We start from the raw sequence: 20,356 nt of genomic DNA on the forward strand, positions 1-20,356 counted from the left end.
ATGACTGAGACCGCTAACCTGCACAGATGAGCTGCAACCACCGCCATCACTTTCGTGAACACCCGAGGCGTGCTGGTAAGGCCGAAAGGGAGCAAGGTAAACTGAAAGTGCTTGTGACCTACCACGAATCGTAGGTAATGTCTGTGGGCAGGCAGGATGGGGATGTGGAAATAAGCGTCCTGCAAGTCCAACGCTACCATCCAGTCTCCTGGGTCTAAGACAGACAGAACTTGAGCCAGAGTGAGCATTTTGAATTTCTCCTTCTTGAGGAAGTAGTTCCGGTCCCCAAGGTCTAGGATAGGACATAAGCTCTTGTCCTTCTTTGGTATCAGAAAGTAGCAGGAATAATAACCACGACCTACTTCTGGCACAGGGACCCTTTCTATAGCTCCCTTGGCCAAGAGAGCCATGACTTCCTGGCAGAGAAGCACGAAATGATCCTCCTGAAGATGATGGAAGGATGGTGGCATGTGTGGTGGTGCAGATTCGAAAGGGAGGGATTAGCCCTTCTGAATGATCTGCAAAACCCACCCGTCTGTGGTGATATGTTCCCAGTGGGGCAGGTGACGGCGGATCCTGCCACCAACTGGGTGGGAGTGAGGGGACGGACTAGGAGGGTTTGGAGGCTGCAGCAGGGGCAGAGGTGGACTGGACAGACCTCTGGTTCCCTGTCCCACGCCCACGTGGGATTCCGCGTCTTCGGCCATGCATAGGCTGGCCAGCGTGCGTGGCATGGTGGCTGGGTAGAGGACGCAACAGGGCCCCCCTTCTGTGTCCACCAAAGGGATGAAAAGCGGACTGTGGTGGGTGAGTGGCGGAGGAAAGACCAAGGGACCGAGCCGTTGCCTGGGAATCCTTGAATCTATCCAAGGCCGAGTCTGCTTTGTCTCTGAACAGACGGGTGCCATCAAAGGGCATGTCCATGAGTGATTGTTGGACATCCCAGAGAAGCCAGAAGTGCGTAACCAGGCGTGGTGCCATAAGACCACTGTTGTTGCAACAGATCTGCCCAGAGAGTCGGTCGTATCCAGCCCACAATGGATAGTGAACTTTGCCGCGTCTCTCCCATCTTTCAATGCTTGGGAGACAATAGCACGGGCCTCCTTCGGTTTCTGCAGCAGGACATGCGCAACCGTATCCCACAGGGAGTGGGTAAAACAGTTCAAAAGACATGCAGTGTTCACAGACTGCAGTGCGAGGCTGGAGAAAGAAAACAACTTCTTGCCAAATTGTTCCAGCCTTTTGGATTCCCTATCTGGGGGTGCGGAAGGGAACGCGCCTGAAGAAGAGGAAGCCTGGATAACAAGACTCCCAGGTGTGGGGTCTCGCGACAGGAATTTTGGGTCGTTTGGTGCAGGCCAATGGCGGCGAGCAATAGTCCTGTTCACAGGAGCCCCTGTGTTGGGTTTGGACCATGTACCCAAAAGGACATCAGTGAGGGCCTCATTGAATGGTAGAAGGGGTTCTAATATAGAAGCCCCAGGCTGAAGCACCTCTGTCAGGAGATTAGACCTGACTTCCACAGTAGGTAGCTCAAGGCCGAACGGTAGGAGGAAACAGCATGCCAGAGTCAGGAGAAGTATCCAGACCACTGGCTTCACCCAAATCCTGTGCCCAGTCCATAGCAGGGTCATCCTGGTATTCATAAGGGTCCAGGGACCCCTCCAATTCCTCCCCGTATTCTTACCCATAGGAAAAAGGGTCTGAATCAGACCCCGGACGAATAGGCCCCACCAAAGCCAATGGCGGCGTCGGCCGACGACGCACCAACTCAGAGTCATCGGGGATAAGAATTGGGCCGACGTCATAGTGGGCACTACCGTCGTCAGGAGCGTCGATAATCGACCCCGCCGGGGAAGGTCTCAAAGGTGCAACCGGCGTCGGTCCGGAGGCGACCTCGGTGGCCGGGGCCGAAGCCGCTGGCGCGGAACCCGAAATCTCCTAGCTCCAGGGCAGAAAAAACTTTAGCCAGAGTGTGAGAAAGTTGCCTCTTTCTAGCATGGTTACCCCCACTTTTGGCCTGTTTGAGAGTTTATTGCAGTGTATTTTTACTGTGTCACTGGGATTCTGCTAGCCAGGGCCCCAGTGCTTGTAGTGAAAACCCTATATGCCAGTGTGTTTTGCTGTCTCACTGGGATCCAGCCAGCCAGGACCCCAGTGCTCATAGTTTGAGGCCTAATGTGTGTGTTGTCAGTAGTGCTTGACTGTCACTGAGGCTCTGCTAACCAGAACCTCAGTGCTTATGCTCTCTCAGCTTTTCAATTTGTCACTAAAGGCTAGAGACTTCATTTACTAATTTCAATTGGCACATTGGACCCCCCCCTATAAGTCCCTAGTATATGGTACCTAGGTACCCAGAGAATTGGGGTTATAGTAGATCCTTATCGGCTGCAGCATTTCTTTTGCCACCCATAAGGAGCTCAGGCAAACCCTTCCACAGGCCTGCCATTGCAGCCTGCATGAAATAGTGCACACACTATTTCACAGCCATTTTCACAGCACTTAAGTAACTAATAAGTCACCTATATGCCTAACCTTCATTTAATGAAGGCTAGGTGCAAAGTTACTAAGTGTGAGGGCACCCTTGCAATAGCAAAGGTGCCCCCACATAGTTCAGGGCCTATTTCCGGGACTTTGTTAGTGCAGGGACGCCATTACACGCGTGCACTAGATATAGGTCAATACCTATATGTAGCTTCACAATGGTAACTCCGAATATGGCCATGTAAGGTGTCTAAGATCATTAAATTGTCCCCCCATTCCAAATCTGGTATTGGGGAGCCAATTCAATGCATCCTGGGGGCTCCACCATGGCTCTCTGAGGCTTGCAATGCAGCTGCTTCCACATCACAGACAGGGCTCTGCCCTCCTGGGGTCTGCGCAGCTCAGTCCCAGGAAGGAAGAATTGGGCATTTCCTTTAGGAGCACCTTTAGGAGCAGGGTGTTACACCCTCTCCCTTTGGTAATAGGTGTTACAGGCCCTCCCTGGAGGGGCAGCCTCCCCAGCCTCTAGACATGCTTTGAAGGGCACAGATGGAGCCCTCCTTGCATAAGCCAGTCTACACCAGTTTAGGGACCCCCAGTCCCTGCTCTGGCGTGAAACTGGACAAAGGAAAGGGGAGTGACCACTCCCTTGTCCATCATCACTCCAGGGGTGGTACCCAGAGCTCCTCCAGTGTGTCCCAGACCTCGGCCATCTTGTTTTCCAAGGTGTGGGGACCCTGTGGAGGCCTCTGAGTGGCCAGTGCAAGCAGGTGACATCAGAGACCCCTCCTGATAGGTCCATACTTGATAAGGTAGCCAATTCCCCTCTCAGGGCTATTTAGGGTCCCTCCTGTGGGTTCTCTTCAGATTCTACTTGCAGGTTTCCAGCAGAAATCCTCTGCAACTACTACTCCATCCTCTGACCTCGGATCAACCGCAGACTGCTCCAGGAACCCGCTGTAACAGCATCAAAGTATCCAGAAGGGCTTCTTTTCCTCTGCAACTTCAACTCCAGACAGCAACTGCAACAGTTTCCACGGTGTGCACACTCTGGGGACTCCCTGTCTTCACCCTGCACCAGAAGGACCGAAGAAATCTCCAGGGGAGTGACAGAGTCACTCCCCTGCTCAAGAAGGCATCTTCTAAGTTGACAACCCGTTCTCTTGGACTCCTCTCCTGGCGTTGTACGTGCTCCTTGGAACACAGAGGGTGAAACCCATCAACACAGACTGTCCTGAGGTCCTGCTGTCCCAATTTGGAGGAGTTAAGACCTTGCCTTCCCCGAGAACGATAGTAACCCTGTGCACTGCGTCTTCTTCACCTCCTGAGGCCTCTGTGCACTATTTGCAAAATTCCTTCGGGCACAGCCTGGCCCAGGTCCCCAGCACTCTATCCTGCGGCGGTCAACTCGCTGAACTGACCTCCGGCCGCGTGGGACCCTCCTTTGTAGTGCTGAACCAACCGCATTTTGCACCTCCTTTGTCCCCGTGTCCTGGGACTCCCGTGGGTGCTATCTGGTGTTCTGAGGGCTCCCTAAAGTGCTGAGAGACCCATCTTCCTCCTTACACAGAGTTAAGGCCCCCAGGTCCCTCCTGGGTCCAGATAGCTCCACTTTGAAGCAAAACGCAACTTTGCTGGAACCAAGGCTTGTTGGAGGAATCCAACACCAAAACTCACCTGCACCCAACTTCTCTCAGTGCGACATCCAGTGCATCACGCCGGAACCTGCTGACATCTTCCTTGGGTGCATTTTCGCAGCCTTCATCCAACTGGGGACTCTCCTTTTGCACCCTCTTCTGGGTTGGCAGATTCTCCTGTCCTTCCTGGAACTTCTTTCGACTTCTGGACTTGGTCTCCTTCTTTTGCAGGTCTTCAGGTCCAGGAATCCACAATTTGTTGTCTGCAGTCTTGCTTGGTTCTTGCAATAACTCTAATCACGACTTGTAGTGTGTCCTAAGGAAACTTGCAATACTTTACTCCTACTTTCCTGGGCTCCGGGGTGGGGTATTTTATGTACTTTTGCTGTATTCTTACTTTCCCAGCGATTCTGTACACTCTACACTTGTCTAGGGGGGTATTCGTGATTTGCATTCCACTTTCTTAGTATATGGTTTGTGTTGCCCCTAGACCTATTTTCTCCAATTGCATTCTATAGCATTTCCTATTGTTTACACTATCCTATGTCTAATTACTTACCTTATTTTGGTGTCTAGTGTATATATTGTGTAGACTTACCTCCAGAAGGAGTATTGCCTCTAAGATATTTTTGGCCTTGTGTCATCCAAATAAACTACCTTTACTTTTGGTAACACTGAGTAATGTCTTTACTTGTGTATATGTACTGTGTAACTAGAAGTGGTATTGCAGGAGTTTTGCATGTCTCCTAGTTCAGCCTGAGCTGCTCTGCTACAGCTACCTCTATCAACCTAAGCTGGTAGAACACTACTACATTTCACCAATAAGGGATAAGTGGACCTGGTGTAAGGATTAAGTACCCAAGGTACCCACTACAAAATAGGCCAGCTTTCTACACAGAGTGAGCATCTTGAACTTCTCCTTCCTGAGAAAGAGACAGAGGGACCCAAGGTCTATGATAGGGCAGAGGCCCTTGTCATTTTTGGGTATCAGAAAGTAGCAGGAATATATGGCAAAGGGAGCCATAACTTCCACTCCGAGTGGCAAGTGATCCTCAGTCATTCGATCGTAGGATGGTAACATGGTTGAAGGGGTTGTCTCAAAGGGGAGGGAGAAGCCCCTTCGGACTGTCTGCAGAACCCACCTGTCTGACTAGATGGACTGTCAGCGGAGCAGCTGATGGCGCATACTGCCTCCGACTGGTCCCTGGTGAGGAAGAGTCAGACTTGGAAGGTTTTGAGGCAGCTGCAGAGAGAAGGGGGTAGACTGGCCGGAATGCTGGCTACCCTATCCACGAGGACGGTGGATCCTGCACCCTTAGCCATGCAGAGGCTTGGCAGCATGTGTTGCAGTACAGAGTAGCTGGATGGGAACAAATGTGGTTGGGCACTCCTTCCGTGACCACAAAAGGGGCATAAAGCAGACTGAGGGAGATAAGGGCCCAAGGACCTGGATGAAACACAAGAATCATTAAAGTGCTGGAGCGCCAAGTCTGCTTTTTCTCCGAAGAGACGTGTGCCATCAAAGGACATGTCCATAAGGTTGGCTTGGACATCCCCTGAAAAAGCCAGAAGTCCTCAATCAGTCTGGGCACCTTAGGGCCACTGTTGATGACACAGCTCTGCCCAGTGAGTCTGTTGCATCTAGTCCACATCAGATCGTAATCTTTGTTGCATCTTTGCCATCAGCAACTGCTGGGAAAGTACTCTTCGGACTTCCTCTGGCACCTGTGGCAGCACTTGTGCAACAATATCCCACAGAGTATGGGAATAATGGCCCAAAAGGCACGTGGTGTTCAAGGACTGCAATGCCAGGTTGGCAGAAGAAAACATCTTCTTCCCCAAGTGTGTCCAGCCTCTTGTATTCCCTACCCAGGGGTGCGGAAGGAAATATGTAACAGGAGGTAGAGGCTTGGATGACTAAGCTCTCAGGGGTAGGGTGTTGCATACGGAAACTTGGGTTACCTGGAACAGGGTGATGGCAGGCAATTGGCCTGTTAACAGTAGCCCCTGTGCTGGGTTTGGACCAGTTAGTTAGTAAGACATCTGCAAGGTATTCACTGAAAGGGTGCAGGGTTTCGGAACATGAAGCTCAAGACTTAAGCACCTCTGTCAGGAGGTTAGTCCTGACTGCCACCGAACGCAACTCAAGGTTCAGGACCTCAGTTGCTCGTTGCACCACCAGAGAATATGAAGCACCTTCCTCCACAGCCAACATAGAAGGAGAGCGCATGCAAGTATCTGGGGAGGTATCCAGACCACAGATTCTTGGAGCTGGTATTTAAAAAGTTCTAGCGACCCTTCTCAGTCCTCACTGTAACCTAGCCCATAGGAAAAAGTTTTAGGATCTGTCATAGAAGAGAAGGCCCCTATGACGCCCATCTGGCTCTGTGTCAGAGTCGGCAATGAGGAATGGGAATAGCGCTGCCCGGGGTCATGGGTAGTGCCAGGAGCTCCAGCACAGGGTAAAATCTAGGTGGTATGACCGACACCAGTCCAGATCCAAGAATGGATCCCTGGGTGCCCCTTGGAGCCAAGGCCTATGCCACCTGGCGCGGAACCCTAGGAGGCCCCTTCTTATTTATCAAGGCCCAAAGGTGTGCCAGCAGTGTTGGACTGCCGACAAATGAGGCGCATGGCCTCATAGAATTCTTTAAGTTGGGCAAGGGTCGCTCTGGATCCCGGAAACTTCGTGTGGCGTGGCCACCCAGCCCAGACACAGGCTCTGCACATGGAGACCTAGAGTGACGACGATCCCACTCCCTCGTCTGCCGAAGGACAAGGTGAAGTCAAAGAACGTTTTGTCTTCGTTTACTTCTTCTTATGCCCCGACTTACCTGATCGTCCTGAGGACTTGGAGTTGGACTGCAATGACGCTGGAGGACTCTACGACTGCTCCCGGGACCTTCCTCTCAACCGGAACCTCGACTTGTGTGGAGTCGAGCAGCTGGCTGCCATCAGCTTCAGGGACTGCTCTCTGAAAGCCTCTGGATGCATGGCCTGACATTCGGAGCACAACTTCGGGTCGTGGTCGGGTACCAGGCATCAAAGGCACACAAGGTGCAGATCCGTCAAAGACATTGCCCAATGACAGGAACTGCAGGGCTTGAAGCCGGTCTTCCTCTAAGACATCCTTCAACGCTTCAGGAATAAAACAACTCAAAAAACTTTGACAAAAGTAAAAAATGAACAGTCAAAAAATGGCTGAGGGGTAGCCCTTTTTTTTTGGATCAGCTGGTGCAGAAAGAAAAGAACTGACGTCGGTGTGCCAGGGTGGCACCTATATAGGACCTACAACATCATATCTGGTGCGGACGCTGCTGCAGAGCGACGCAAAGACAATCAACACCACCTAATGACGCACAGGATACTGCTCAAGAAAAAACTACTGACCCAGACTGATGCCTTGTTCCTCCGCTTGGGCAACCGGTGTTAGAGGGCATTCAAATTCTTGCTGCTTTTGTTCCTGCTCTGTTTCCCTAGTTATTTTTTGTAGGATTAAGAATTCCTTAAGGAATTCTTTGAAATTATTTTTTCTCTGCAGAGCTGCCCCCTTATGGCTTCAAGCCTGTGCCTTTTCTTTCAGATTTCAATCACCATTTTTCCTAAATCACCTGTTGGCTCTCCCCTCCCTTCGGCTCTTGGTCCATCATTCAGTCACAACTGAGAACATGTTCCCCTCAGTGGTGTCCTTTGTTTTGAACCTTTGGGTTCCTTATCTTTTACTTTCACTTCAAACCTGTGTGTTTTGCAGCGTTTTTAACCCTGTTTACCTTCTTGTGTGTGTCATCCCCCAGTGGCACTATGATTTTGAAATCTTTGATGTACAACCTCAGATCTGCCGTGGGCAACCTCTGAGTCTTCGACTTCTTCATCGCTGGAGAATTGAAAGCCCTTAAGGGACTGTTCAGAGTGTAGTGACAATGCCATGGTGTAATTTGCCCAACTTTGTTTTTCTCTTACCTTAAGGGCTTGGGAATAAACTCCACACACAGTTGTCACCCTTCAATCTGATGGCCCTTTGGCATACACAAATTGTATAACTTGTGCTTGTCCTTTTGCTCCATCTTGTGGTTGCACAAGGGGCAAGATCTAAAAGGAGTGTTTTCCATCCCTTCAAGACTTGATGGGGGTTCCCAATCCTAACACCACCCCACTTGTGACCACGTGGTTGAAGCCCAAGAGAAAAATATGTTTTTTTAAGTCTTCCACAGTGTTTCCACTCTCCAGAGTTGTTCATCCACAATTTGGTCTTCTTTTAGTGCTTATTCAGTGCTTTCCTCAAATACCCAGAAAAGATGAATGCTGCACAAATAAAGGTACTAATGCAACCAGCTCCTGTAGAACCTCACATTCACTTCTGACATCACTTCTAGTGGAGATCAATGGCACCTGGTATCGTTGACGTAGTAATGCTGAAAAATAATTCTATCTCCAGTCTGTTGCCTGAGAAGGGGTTCAAGTAAGGAAACTGCAGGAGTAAGAGAATGATTGGAAGCAAACATAGTCAGTCAATCACAAACCCGAACCAAACAATTGCAGCAAGCAGACCTGCCTCAACCTTTTCCTTTAATACATGCCAGATTATCTCCCATAAGTAGAAAAATTACTAAAGATTAAGGAAGAATTCAGAAAGTGCTAAAGTAATTAGGATTAATACAGACCACTCTGGAACCACTAAGGATCGAACAATAGACAACAAAGCACTCAAAAGGCACTGTGCATAACATGAACAGGAATTAAAGAAGGTAACATAAAAAGGATTTTTATTAAACATGTAGTCACAAATTGAACTTACAAAGAGACATACACACATGAGCAAGCAACACAGTATTGAATACATACAAATTACAAGAACACAGACAACAGTTTGATAACAAAGGCAGCCTCAACATCATAGAGGCATAGACAAGCAGCACACTGCCAAGCCAAATACAGAAAGGCGCAGCACGAAGTTCAAACACAAGAACAGGCAGGTTTTACCATAATCAGATACAACAACAAGCAAATGGCAAACCTTGAACATGAATAACAATAGACAAGAATCAGCCAGACTCACACCTTGCAGACATGCAACTTGTGCAACATGAAATGATATGTTGTATGTTAGCATATGATTTGGTAGGGATATAGAAAGATATTCACTTATATTCCCTTTCTCCCTTGGTGATGTAGCATGACAGTTCCCTTCTAGTGTGCCCTGACCCTATCCTCCACATTATGAGATCACAGAATTTATCAGAATATCCTTCAGTACTGCTTCTTTCAACAACAAATTCAAGTGTTTGAATCAATATCAGACATGCTCCAATGAGTAGGCAGATGGCCAAGGGCTGATTGTCAATTTCTGGTAAGGAACATTACAGGTACTTGAAGGAAGAAGTATGAGGAGCCAAATACATTCTCTTTCAACAAGTGTCTGTTCATCATATTTGCCTGGTTTATAGATCTGACTCTTTCCTATCCTTCCAGATCCCTTGCCATGGTTATCATTCAGTGGAAGAAAGGGAATGAGCACAAATAAGTGAAAAGAGTATCCTTCCAGATTACTTGCCATGGTAATAATTCAGCAAAAGAAAGGGAATGAGCACAAATAAGTGAAAACAGTAGACACCTTAATAAAGAGCAAGCCATGAAAGTACAGCCCGTCAGGCAAACACTGTAGTAGCTACTAAAAAATTAAACTGGAAAGTACCTTGAGGTCTCTTCGCTCGAGATGAAGGAGCTCTGAGCCCTGAATGTCGTTCCGGATGAAGATATCTTTGTACTCACACAAACTGAGGCGCTCAAGCCATGCCGCCACCTCCTCCGTTCCCCAGAGGTGAACTGCCAGAGATGGAAAAGCAGGAGTGCATTGAATACCAGGTTCCCAAAGCAGAGAGAAAGTGCAACACTCATAGAACCAGTAACCCCAGCAGAGAGTTGGAAACCATCCCAAAATGTGGGGAGATGAGTTAACCAAATACCACAGGAGAGCGATCAGGAACAAACACAAAACCAGAGAAGAGTAAAGATGACTCCCACACCCTCAGGCGAGAGAGAGAGAATAGGAGAAGGACACTTTCACCCACAAGTGTATTAGCAACCACACATTCACAGAGGAAGGCAAACACCTCCCAAACTCACATAAAAGAGGAACCTGAGCGCTCAGGAATGCAGTGGAGGAGCAGCTGGACAAACACATTCATTAGAAAGGGGACTAACATACCCACAAAAGATACAGAGCAACATGTACACTACAAGAAGAGATGAAAGACATACAAACCAACAATGAGGCAAATCACAATAGGTATTTTAGTTGCACCATTGATCCATTTTTGTGTGTCGTCTCAGGAGAGAAGAGCTAAAACTATCAGCAGGATTAGACAGTGATCAGTTCTTTGCATATGCATCCTTGTAACACTGCCACAGAAGAACCATGGCTGATCACAGTTACACTAAACCAGTAGCCCCAGGTCATCAGGACCATCATGTTTCCAATTTCCAGGCTCTGTTTTATAAGCCACTGTGTCCTCGTACTTGTAGTGCAACTGGTTTTATGTTCACCAACACTGGAAAATCAGAATGTGCCTGATCATTAGGAAAAAAAAAAGAATACCTGGAAATATTATGTGCCCTTGAGATGGGGACAACTGTTATCCCACTTTCTTAATTTATGAATGTATTCCTTTATTTCATTTCTAAAGTGAACGTTGATGTTCAGCTTTTTCACAACAGTCAGCTGATATTATATAAGGTTAGAGGACTGCTGTCGATTGATAGGTCTTCAATCTTGTGTGAAACAGTAGAAAAGGCTCCACTTACTACAGAGATTGAGGTAAGATGTTCCAGAAATCCACTGCTTCACCCCCAAAAGTCTCTTCAATTTTCCAGAAGTGCTGGAGCTTTAGAAGGTGTTGATCTGCACACTATAAGCTCCAAAAGGACAAGTTACTTATTGCTTATTGCTATTAACGGTGGATACTCTAACCCCCGATTCCTCGTCTTTTGAATATTTTCCAGGTGACAGACTGGATCCGAAAAATGTTTAGCAGTACTTCTGCGCACCATTAGGTGGTGGTGTGCAGCTCCAGTCTCCCAGATGACATTCCCAACCCAGAAGTGATGCTTTGGTCGCCACTGTTAGCTCTGGGTGGAGTAGGGAGAGGGATCTGCTGCTGACCTGAACATTCCCAACCCAGAAGTGATGCTTTGGTCGCCACTGTTAGCTCTGGGTGGAGTAGGGAGAGGGGTCTGCTGCTGACCTGAATACTGACCTAGTCAGATAGATTCCTCTGATGCTGTGCCCAATGGAATTTCAGATTCCACTACAGAGCCCGCATATACCATCTGGCATGCTTTACCAGCTGGTTGCAGGAGGCAAGGACCTCCAACAGCCTCAGAGTCATCTGCAGTGAGATATGAACAGAAGCTGAAGCATCATGATCATAGGCTGAATGTTCTGGACTTTCCTCTCTGGTGTGGAGGCACAGACCTGCATCATGGCCAGAATAGCTCGGATGAAGGGGGAGCATCAGGGAATGAGTCAGGTGTGGCCTTTACAAGTTGATAGTGAACCCCAATGATGTTAAGAGGTTCACCATAGTCTGGAGGTTTGTTACAACTGCTTGGGGTTGAGCCTGCCTTCAGCAGCCAGTCACCGAGGTAGGCGAAGACTAGAACCCCAGACCTCCACAGATGTACTGCAACCATTGTCTTCAATTTCGTGAACACCAGAAAGATACTAGTGAGGCCAAAGGAGAGCACAGGGAACTGCTACTGTGGTTCTAAAAATTCTGGACCCATGTAATTTACTTTGCCACAGCAGTACGATTTTAGTATCAAAAGACCGATAATGACTAGTACACTAAGCATGAGCATTTTCGCTCAATTCCAGCAGCGTTTTCACCTCGAAATCGCCATTTTCGTCCTGCACTCGTGGCTCCCATTTTATACACGGCAGCCATTTTTAAAAGTTGCCCTCACATAGGCTTATAATACAGTCAGATTTGATTCCAAGGACACGTACACCTTGATTGACTTTTCTCTGACTTGGGCAAGCTGGAACCATTGCCTCAGGCCAAACCTGTTTGGTCAGTCCCTCTCCCAGTGGCCGAATCAGATAGCATCAAGGCACACCATGCCATAAAACCCTTATTATCGCTCACACACCCTGCCTAATCTTGCTCACACCTGCACCTTCTCTTTTCTTCTTCTTACTTTACGAGGGGGAGGTGCCCGTTTTTATTGGGGGCCCACACTTATCTGATGTAAAATACTAGGCCTTGCCGGGTAATTTATTATGGGTTGGATGACATGAAATATGAGGTTTCATCATGACACTGTTTTTTCCTTTGTAGTGAAAACATGTGAATGACCAACCAAAATGTCAAGAATGTTTGCCTGAAGCTTAAAAAACTGTATATAAGGAAACCTGACTTTGCATTGGAGAACAGTCTCCTGAGAACATACAAACCGTGCTGTTGTACTTCTAGGACGCTTGTTACTTGGCTGCAGCCAATAAATTTGATCTTTGACTTCACCTAGAAGACTCTGAGTTTCTGTGGTCTGAATCAGGAAAGTACCCGAGGTCTTTGGGTGTACCCTGGCACCGCTGGGTTACCAGATCAGTACCGGTTCTGAAAAACCCAGTACCTCAGTTGGCGCCCAACGTGGGGCGATACCAGCGGTACCGGTCCAAGCCTGAGGTCCGTGAGGAGCTTCGTGTGAAAATTCTGGAGGAAGGCCGCCACTTCATCGACCCCTGCATGTCGACGTGGTCCGAAAGTCTTTGCTGCGAGGTTCCCCGCTTCCCGACGGCTACGAAGGACTGCTGCCCTGGCTATCGCCCTGATTTGGACCCTTGATGTTTGGTAGAGCGAAACGATAAGACGAGTCTTCTGGTGACGTCATCGATATTTTCAGTTAAGTATAAGTGGAGCGTCTCCCAGTCCTTAGTTGGACACTTGGTTTGGTCCTTAGTTGGACATTTGGTTTGGTATCCCTTCGGGATCACTTTGATTTGGAACTTGCAAGTACCAAAGCCGAAGGACTCGTGTATTCACGAGACTATCGTAAACGATAATCCTTTGAAGTTTGAAGCTAGACTAGTGAGCGAAGATGCCTGGTCTTAGCAGACTTGGAAATTTGTTTTGTCTTGGTTGTAAAAGGGACTCCCGGTTGGAGGACTCCAACCTATGAACTATATGTGAAGCACGGAGTAGGCCCCATCACATATAATGAAGTATGGATCCGTTACACCAGAAAAGATGGTGTTTTAAAATGGCCCCAAAATGGTAGCTTTGACACAGAAATCTTAGATAACCTCGAAGTTAGACTTTTTAAGAAGAAAGCCCGGCCGGCAATGTTTGATTCTTTCCGCTTATGGCGTAAGGAAGCCAAGCAAAAGGAAATTAAATTAACTAAGAAAAATAAGAGAGAAAAAGGTATTTCGATTATGCAAGCTGCTATACAGTTTAAAGATAACGAAGTAGAACAGTTGAATGAGCAGTTGCATAGGTGACATAAAATGACAGTAGATAAATGCTATCCAGTTTTGCCGCCTCTTCAGCAAGATGCAGCAAAAGACTCTGAAAAAGATCCCCTAATGTCGCATTTGCTAAGTTCACCACCACCCTATGCGCAGAATGCCACGGCACCTCCGCAACCTCTAGTTGCACAACCAGTGGTTGCATTGCCTCCTGCTCCTCCACAGCACCCACCATCTATTCTTCAGTTGGTTCCTATTCCTCCGGTGCAGCCTCCTCAAGGGCCACCGGCTTTGACATCTGCTCTGCCTTTACTTCCTACAACTTTGACTACTATAGCGACTACCACTCCTGGTATTGTTTCTGACACTGCTTCTGTCTCTGCCTTGTCTCATTCTGTTTTTCCTCCTGTTCATTTGGCAACCTCTCCCTCTGTCCGTCAGAGAATGACAAACACTGTGACTAGTCTTTTATCCCCTCTCTTTGGGTCATTAGCTACGACTCCAGTTTCAGAGCGTAAACAATTGCGTAGCCAATTGCCTGATGGTAGGGAGAAAGAGACACTGAATTATTTGGCGCACAAATGGGTTACTGAACCAGCGAGATATGAACTAGAGTCTGTTATGGATGTCTTCCATCAGTGGGAAGAACCAAAACAGAGATACGTTTTTGAGAAAATGTGTACTTTTCTTTCTGAGGATTTAGAGGAAAATGGTTTGGAGCCCAATCCGCCTAAGTTGTGTCGTGTACGGTTCGATTTCGCGACAGGTTTGATTGTGGGTTCAGATGTCGAGAAAGCAGTTGCGATGTTATTGTCGTTTAGGACTGAAGGTGTTTCCAGGTTATTGTTTAAATATGATTCTTCTGCTAAAAAGAAAGGGAAACAGTACCCCATGAGAGAAGTTCCCCCACAATGGAGGGAAGGGGACCCAAATGCTAATCCACCTGTCCTGCCTCATTTCCAGCGTGTATGGGTACACGTTCCATGGAAGCGAGCTGAAGTTTTAGCCCTTAAACAGACATTGCCTGATCCCCATAAGAATCCTACAGGGTATTACAAGGAATTGTCACAGACTGCGGGGTCTTGCATTATGAATTTAGCTGACATAGACATGTTGTTTGAGAATGTTGTTCCACAGCCTTTATGGGGAAAAATTTGCCATACAGAACATGCTCAAGAGTTGGGTGACACATGGGCTAATATTGCTGCTGCAGATGCCCGACAAATTGGTGGTGCTAAACCTGAGCCTTTAGTGACAGAGCTTCCTGGTAGGATTATTGATTACATGAAAACTATAATGCCTGTGATGCGTGTAAACTGGGATAAATTGTCTGCATGTAAGCAAAAGAAAGAAGAAACGGTATCAGATTTCTTCACCAGGTTTGAAGAAACGTTTGTGGACCACAGTGGTCAAGATATGAGCACGGAAGGTGGTCAACGTTTGTTCGTCGATAAATTTGTACATAATCTGCTTCCTGAGTTGTGTAAAAAGTTAAAAGATTCAGAAAGTTCTTGGGCAGTTTCCTCTTCAGCGCAGATATTGGCTACTGCACAGTACTACGAAAATAGAGATAAAGATGAGAGAGATAGAGTAGAGAAGAAAACTAAAGAATTGAAAACGAAGGTTCTGTTACAACAAGCGTACCCGCCACGTGGTGGTCAAAATAGTGGTGCACAGAACAACTATCAGAATAACTATCAGCCCCAACCGTTTCAGAGAAACTCGCAAAGAGCCGAGTATGCTCAACCACGTATCCCAGTAGGTCCCAATCAGTGTTCATACTGCAAGGAAGAGGGTCATTTCAAGTATAGTTGCCCTGCTTTGCTACAGCGCGCAAATGGTACTTCTGGTTTAAGAGGTCGAGGTGTTCCACAAGCACCTAGAGGAAGAGGACGTGGATATGTTCCCCAGAGCGCGCGCCCATTCCCCCCATAAAACTCAATGAACAGATTTGATCAGCAGGTTAATGCATCTGGTAGGACGGCTCAGTACTATACTGATGATTACTATACAGAGGATGAGCATTTGGACAGTAATGATTGCTAGGACAGCCATAGACAAAGAGAGGGAGTTGTTTCAGTTCCAGTAGATCAGAGTGGGCCTTATGTTAAGGTGATTGCATCAGGTGTGTCAGAACCTTTTCTGTTGGATACTGGTGCTACCAAGGGTTCTATTATGCACTCAAAACTCCCTGGCGCACCTTTGTCTGGCGAAACAAATGTATCAGTAGGTTTTTCCGGCGCCCCAGTTAGAAATCCGATTTCTAACCCTATATCTCTTTCTGTTGGACCTTGTAAATTTGAAACACCCCTTATTTTGAGGGTTAGATCTGTTAAAGAGATTGTATGCAACATTGTATTGCTCTCCTTCTGGAGTGCAACTCACATTGGGTAAGAAAGTGGTTTCACCAATGTATTTGTCAAAGGACAGATTTCCACCAGAATTTTCGTCTCTTCCTAATACTCTTTGGGCTACCGGACCTAATGATGTAGGTCTTTTGGAAATTCAGCCATATGTGATAACATTAAAAGCCAATGTTAAAATGCCACGTATTCCCCAATACAAGATCTCTAGTGAAGGGGAAAAAGCGTTGTTAACAATTATTTGTGATCTGATTGAGAAGGATGTAATTGAAGAGACAAGAGGCAACGTTTGCAATAGTCCTGTTTTGCCTGTCTTGAAGCATACTGACCCTACTCAGCCACCTGTTTATAGGTTTGTAATTGATCTTAGAGAGGTGAACAAAATAGTTGTGCCACAGTTTCCAGTCGTCCCCGAAATCCCTGCATTGTTGACAATGATTCCAGCTTCAGCCACTTGGTTTTCAGTGATAGACCTGAAAAATGCTTTCTTCAGCATCCCTATTGCCGAAGAGAGCAGGGACATTTTTGGCTTCAATTTGGGAGGACGAAGCTTCAGATTTAAGAGAGCTCCTCAAGGCTATTGTGAAAGTCCATCTATCTATAGTCAGGCTTTGAAAGCACAGCTTGACACTCTTATGTTACCTGATGGCGCCACTCTCATTCAATATGTCGATGATTTGCTAGTTGCTGCAGATACTAAGGAGATCTGCAAAGAAGCAACATTGTCATTATTGCGTCATTTGTCTGATTTACACCACAAAGTGCCCCTTTCAAAGTTACAGTATTGTCAAAAAGAAGTGACCTATTTAGGTCATCTCTTTTCGAAGGAGGGAAGGCAACTGACCCCAGAGAGAATCAGGGCTGTTGCAGCAATGAGTGTGCCAAGAACACAGAGAGAAGTGCGTGCTTTCTTGGGTATTACATCATATTGCAGACAATGGATACCTAATTTTTCGTTAATAGCCAAACCCTTGGTGGCATTAACTTGTAAAGATACACCAAATCCCGTCCCATGGTGGTCTGAAGATTGTCAGAAAAGTTTTGTCGAATTACGTGATGCATTATGTTCAGCTCCTGTGTTGGGTACCCCCAACTACAGCAAGCCTTTTACATTGTATGTCCATGAGAAAGAAGGTTGTGCGTTAGCAGTTTTGACACAACAGTTTGGAGACAGGGACCGTCCATGCGCCTATTTCTCTTCAACCTTAGACCCAGTAGCCAAGGCACTACCGAGCTGCTTAAGAGCGGCAGCAGCAGCTGCTGTTTCTATCCGACAGTCTGCTGGTTTAGTGATGAATAACACATTAATCGTAATGGTTCCACATGCAGTGGACACGTTGTTAAACAGAACCAAGACACAGCATTTAACTAGTGCTCGATTGTCAGGTTACAAGTTGACATTGTTAGCAAGCCATGTACATATAAAAAGATGCACTACACTTAACCCAGCTACGTTATTGCCAATTGTGACGGAGTTAGATACTCCTGAACAACATGATTGTCTCCATAGAACAGAAAAAGAAACGAAAGGGAGAATAGACCTTCTGGACACTCCCCTTGCAAAGAGTGATGGTACTTTGTGGGTGGATGGTTCATGCCTTAAGCTCCCGAATGGTGACACGACTGCGGCGTATGCTGTGACAACTTTGTGTACGATTGTTGAAGCTGCACGTATCCCACACAATTCAGCCCAAGCAGCTGAGTTAATAGCCCTAACAAGAGCATGTACAGTATCAAAAGGAATGAAAGTGACTATCTATACCGATAGCCAAAATGCGTTTGGTGTGGCCCATAGTTTTGGGCGTTTGTGGAAGGAACGTGGGTTCCTGACCTCGCATGGAACTAAAATACAGCATGGTCAGTTGGTAAATGAGCTCCTTGATTCACTTACTTTACCGTTGCAAGTTGCAATTGTGAAGTGTAGCGCACATAAAAAGGTGACTGATGATGTTGGTCGTGGGAATGCATTTGCTGACGAGGTCGCAAAAGAGACGGCAAGGAATGTGATGAGCCGAATGTATGTTGCGGGCCCTGCAAGATGGATTGGTGATGTTGGAATGTGTGAAGACACGATAGAAAGCGTGAAATCCATTCAAGCTGAAGCCACAGAGAGAGAATTGAGTGTGTGGAGAGAAAGTACGGGTAAATTGGATGCGAATGGTTGTTGGGTCGAGTTGTCAGAACATCAGAGATGGTTGCTACCCGATGCGTATGTGCTTGCAGTGGTTACAATGGCCCATGGAATGGCTCACATCAGTGTGAAAGGGATTTGTAAGTTTTTGGCCCCAGTATGGCAAAATGCAGGAATTCCCAAGTGCGCAGAAAATGTGGTTATAAATTGCATGGTATGCCTGAAACACAACCCTGGTAGAGGAACCCCAACTCCAGCTGGTCATTTTGCACCTCCCACGTATCCGTTTGAGGTTTTGCAGCTAGATTTCATCCACATGGAGAGGTGCAACAACTTAAAATACGTACTCGTTGTTGTTTGTGCCTTTTCAAGATGGGTGGAAGCCTATCCCCTAAAAGACAATACTGCGCTATCCACAGCCAAAGCCCTTGTGAAAGAGTTCTTCCCTAGATTCGGAATGCCGAGAATGATCTGGAGTGACAATGGAAGTGAATTTGTGGGTCAAGTGATGAAGGAAGTATGCGAAGGGCTAGGCATAAACCAAAAGTTTCACGCTGCAAATCACCCCCAATCAGCTGGATTAGTGGAGTGCTATAATGGCACTCTAAAGCTAAAATTGGCCAAGATACAAGCGAGCTCTGGTCTTAAATGGCCTGACGCTCTACCCTTAGCACTCCTATCAACCAGAATGACTGTGCATTCACGAGTGAAACTTAGTCCTTATGAAATAGTCTTTGGCCGCCCGGCCAATATATGGGGAGTGCCCAGGCCCAAGAAGTTTAGCGAGATAGAGCATCCTGTTTTGCTTGACTATCTGTATGAATTGACGGCTAAATTGCGTGTTTTACATCAACAGGTCCACAACACCCTGCCTCCGGTCTCTGAATCTCCAGGTCATCCCATTGAGCCTGGATCCTGGGTTTTAATAAAGAACTTTCAGCGAACCAAAAACAAGCAGCCCAGGTGGACAGGACCGCACCTCGTTCTTCTTTCCACAAGATCAGCTGTTCGAGTGGAAGGGAAGAAACACTGGATCCATGGGACCCATTGCAAAAGGGTACCCCTACCTCTGCCATATGACCGGTGGGTCCAGGAAGGTGTCGCCGACTTAGAGACTGAAACCGTGCCACGTCTTCTGCCTTTCAGCGATGCACGAATAAAAGGAACACTCACTGAGAAAGAAAGTGATGACATTTTACAATCAGCAGTATCACCGTCAGTTCGATTGGACACTACAGAACCTGAACTCCTTTTTCAGGACCACACGATACCTGGGACTAACCGTTATAATCTACGACCAAGAATAAAGGACAAATAAAACAGTTTACTTTTCTTCCCTTTAGCAAAGTTCTCCAATATGGAAAATTATTTTTGAATGACTTTTTGTTTTTTGTGTTTTTCGAACCTCCATCCGGGTTCAGCTGTAGGATCGTGGCTGAAAAGACTTAGGGGGGTAGCCTGTGGACACAAGGTCTACAGGTCTGGTTTGTTCTAGGGCGGCCTGGAACATTCAGAACACTCCTAAGTGAAGTAAACCAACCGCCACGAACGGCAACGGTTAGAGGATGGAATCTTTCCAAAATGGAGAACATGTTGAAAGACTGAGTTTCAAGAAGAAAATATGTGAAACGATAACCAGGAAACGGTTTTTGCTGCTGTGCATTTTTATGTTATTTAGTATACTTATGTTTTTTATAGGATATGTTTTATTCTGTTTTAACGTGATATTGGCACCCACTACCTCGTCTACACCTCCTCCTTCCACTGTTTCCCCACATTCTTTTCAACTCCTCCCTAAACATGAATCTTCTAGGGGACTAGAGTTCATTAATAACTCCTTCATCCAGCTTTTGCACCAACACCAACTAGTGGTAAATACAACTAACTGTTGGGTGTGTGGCCTTATGCCTCACACAGCAGATAAAGGTATCCCTTATCTGATCCTGCCTTTCAACCACAATGGTTCCGTGTGGGCATTCAGAACGATATTCATCTATGCACACTACCCCCTACGTTTTGCGGAAGACAACCCTAAGAAAAATGCTTTAGTTAAAGGTATCATAGATATGATGAAGGACAATATCTTCTACGAGACTATCCCCAGAGATGACACAATAGCATATATAGGATGGAACATGACCGGATATGAAGCTACAATGAGTGAGAAACAGCAAGCTAAGATATCTTCCCCGATTTGGGTTGTACCCCATCAGGGTCACCTGTGTCTGCAAGGTACTGGCAAGAATCCCAGAGCTCAGCTAGGGGAAAGCGTCTG

The 20,356-nt window shown here is 46.8% G+C and overlaps 1 protein-coding gene across 4 annotated transcripts in view; it reads right to left on the reverse strand.

Moving 5' to 3' along the window:
* Positions 1 to 20,356, reverse strand: part of DGKD (diacylglycerol kinase delta) — a 1,336,482-nt gene that overhangs the window by 14,835 nt on the left and 1,301,291 nt on the right. For 3 of the 4 annotated variants that reach the window (XM_069213762.1, XM_069213763.1, XM_069213760.1), the window contains one exon: positions 9,814 to 9,944. The exons of the other annotated variant lie outside the window; for it this stretch is intronic. In XM_069213762.1, coding sequence (XP_069069863.1) covers positions 9,814 to 9,944 — 131 coding nt within the window. The remainder of the gene's footprint in view (positions 1 to 9,813; positions 9,945 to 20,356) is intronic. 4 annotated transcript variants of the gene reach the window in all.

Source organism: Pleurodeles waltl, chromosome 11 (assembly GCF_031143425.1).
Source record: "Pleurodeles waltl isolate 20211129_DDA chromosome 11, aPleWal1.hap1.20221129, whole genome shotgun sequence".
Classification (NCBI taxonomy): domain Eukaryota; kingdom Metazoa; phylum Chordata; class Amphibia; order Caudata; family Salamandridae; genus Pleurodeles; species Pleurodeles waltl.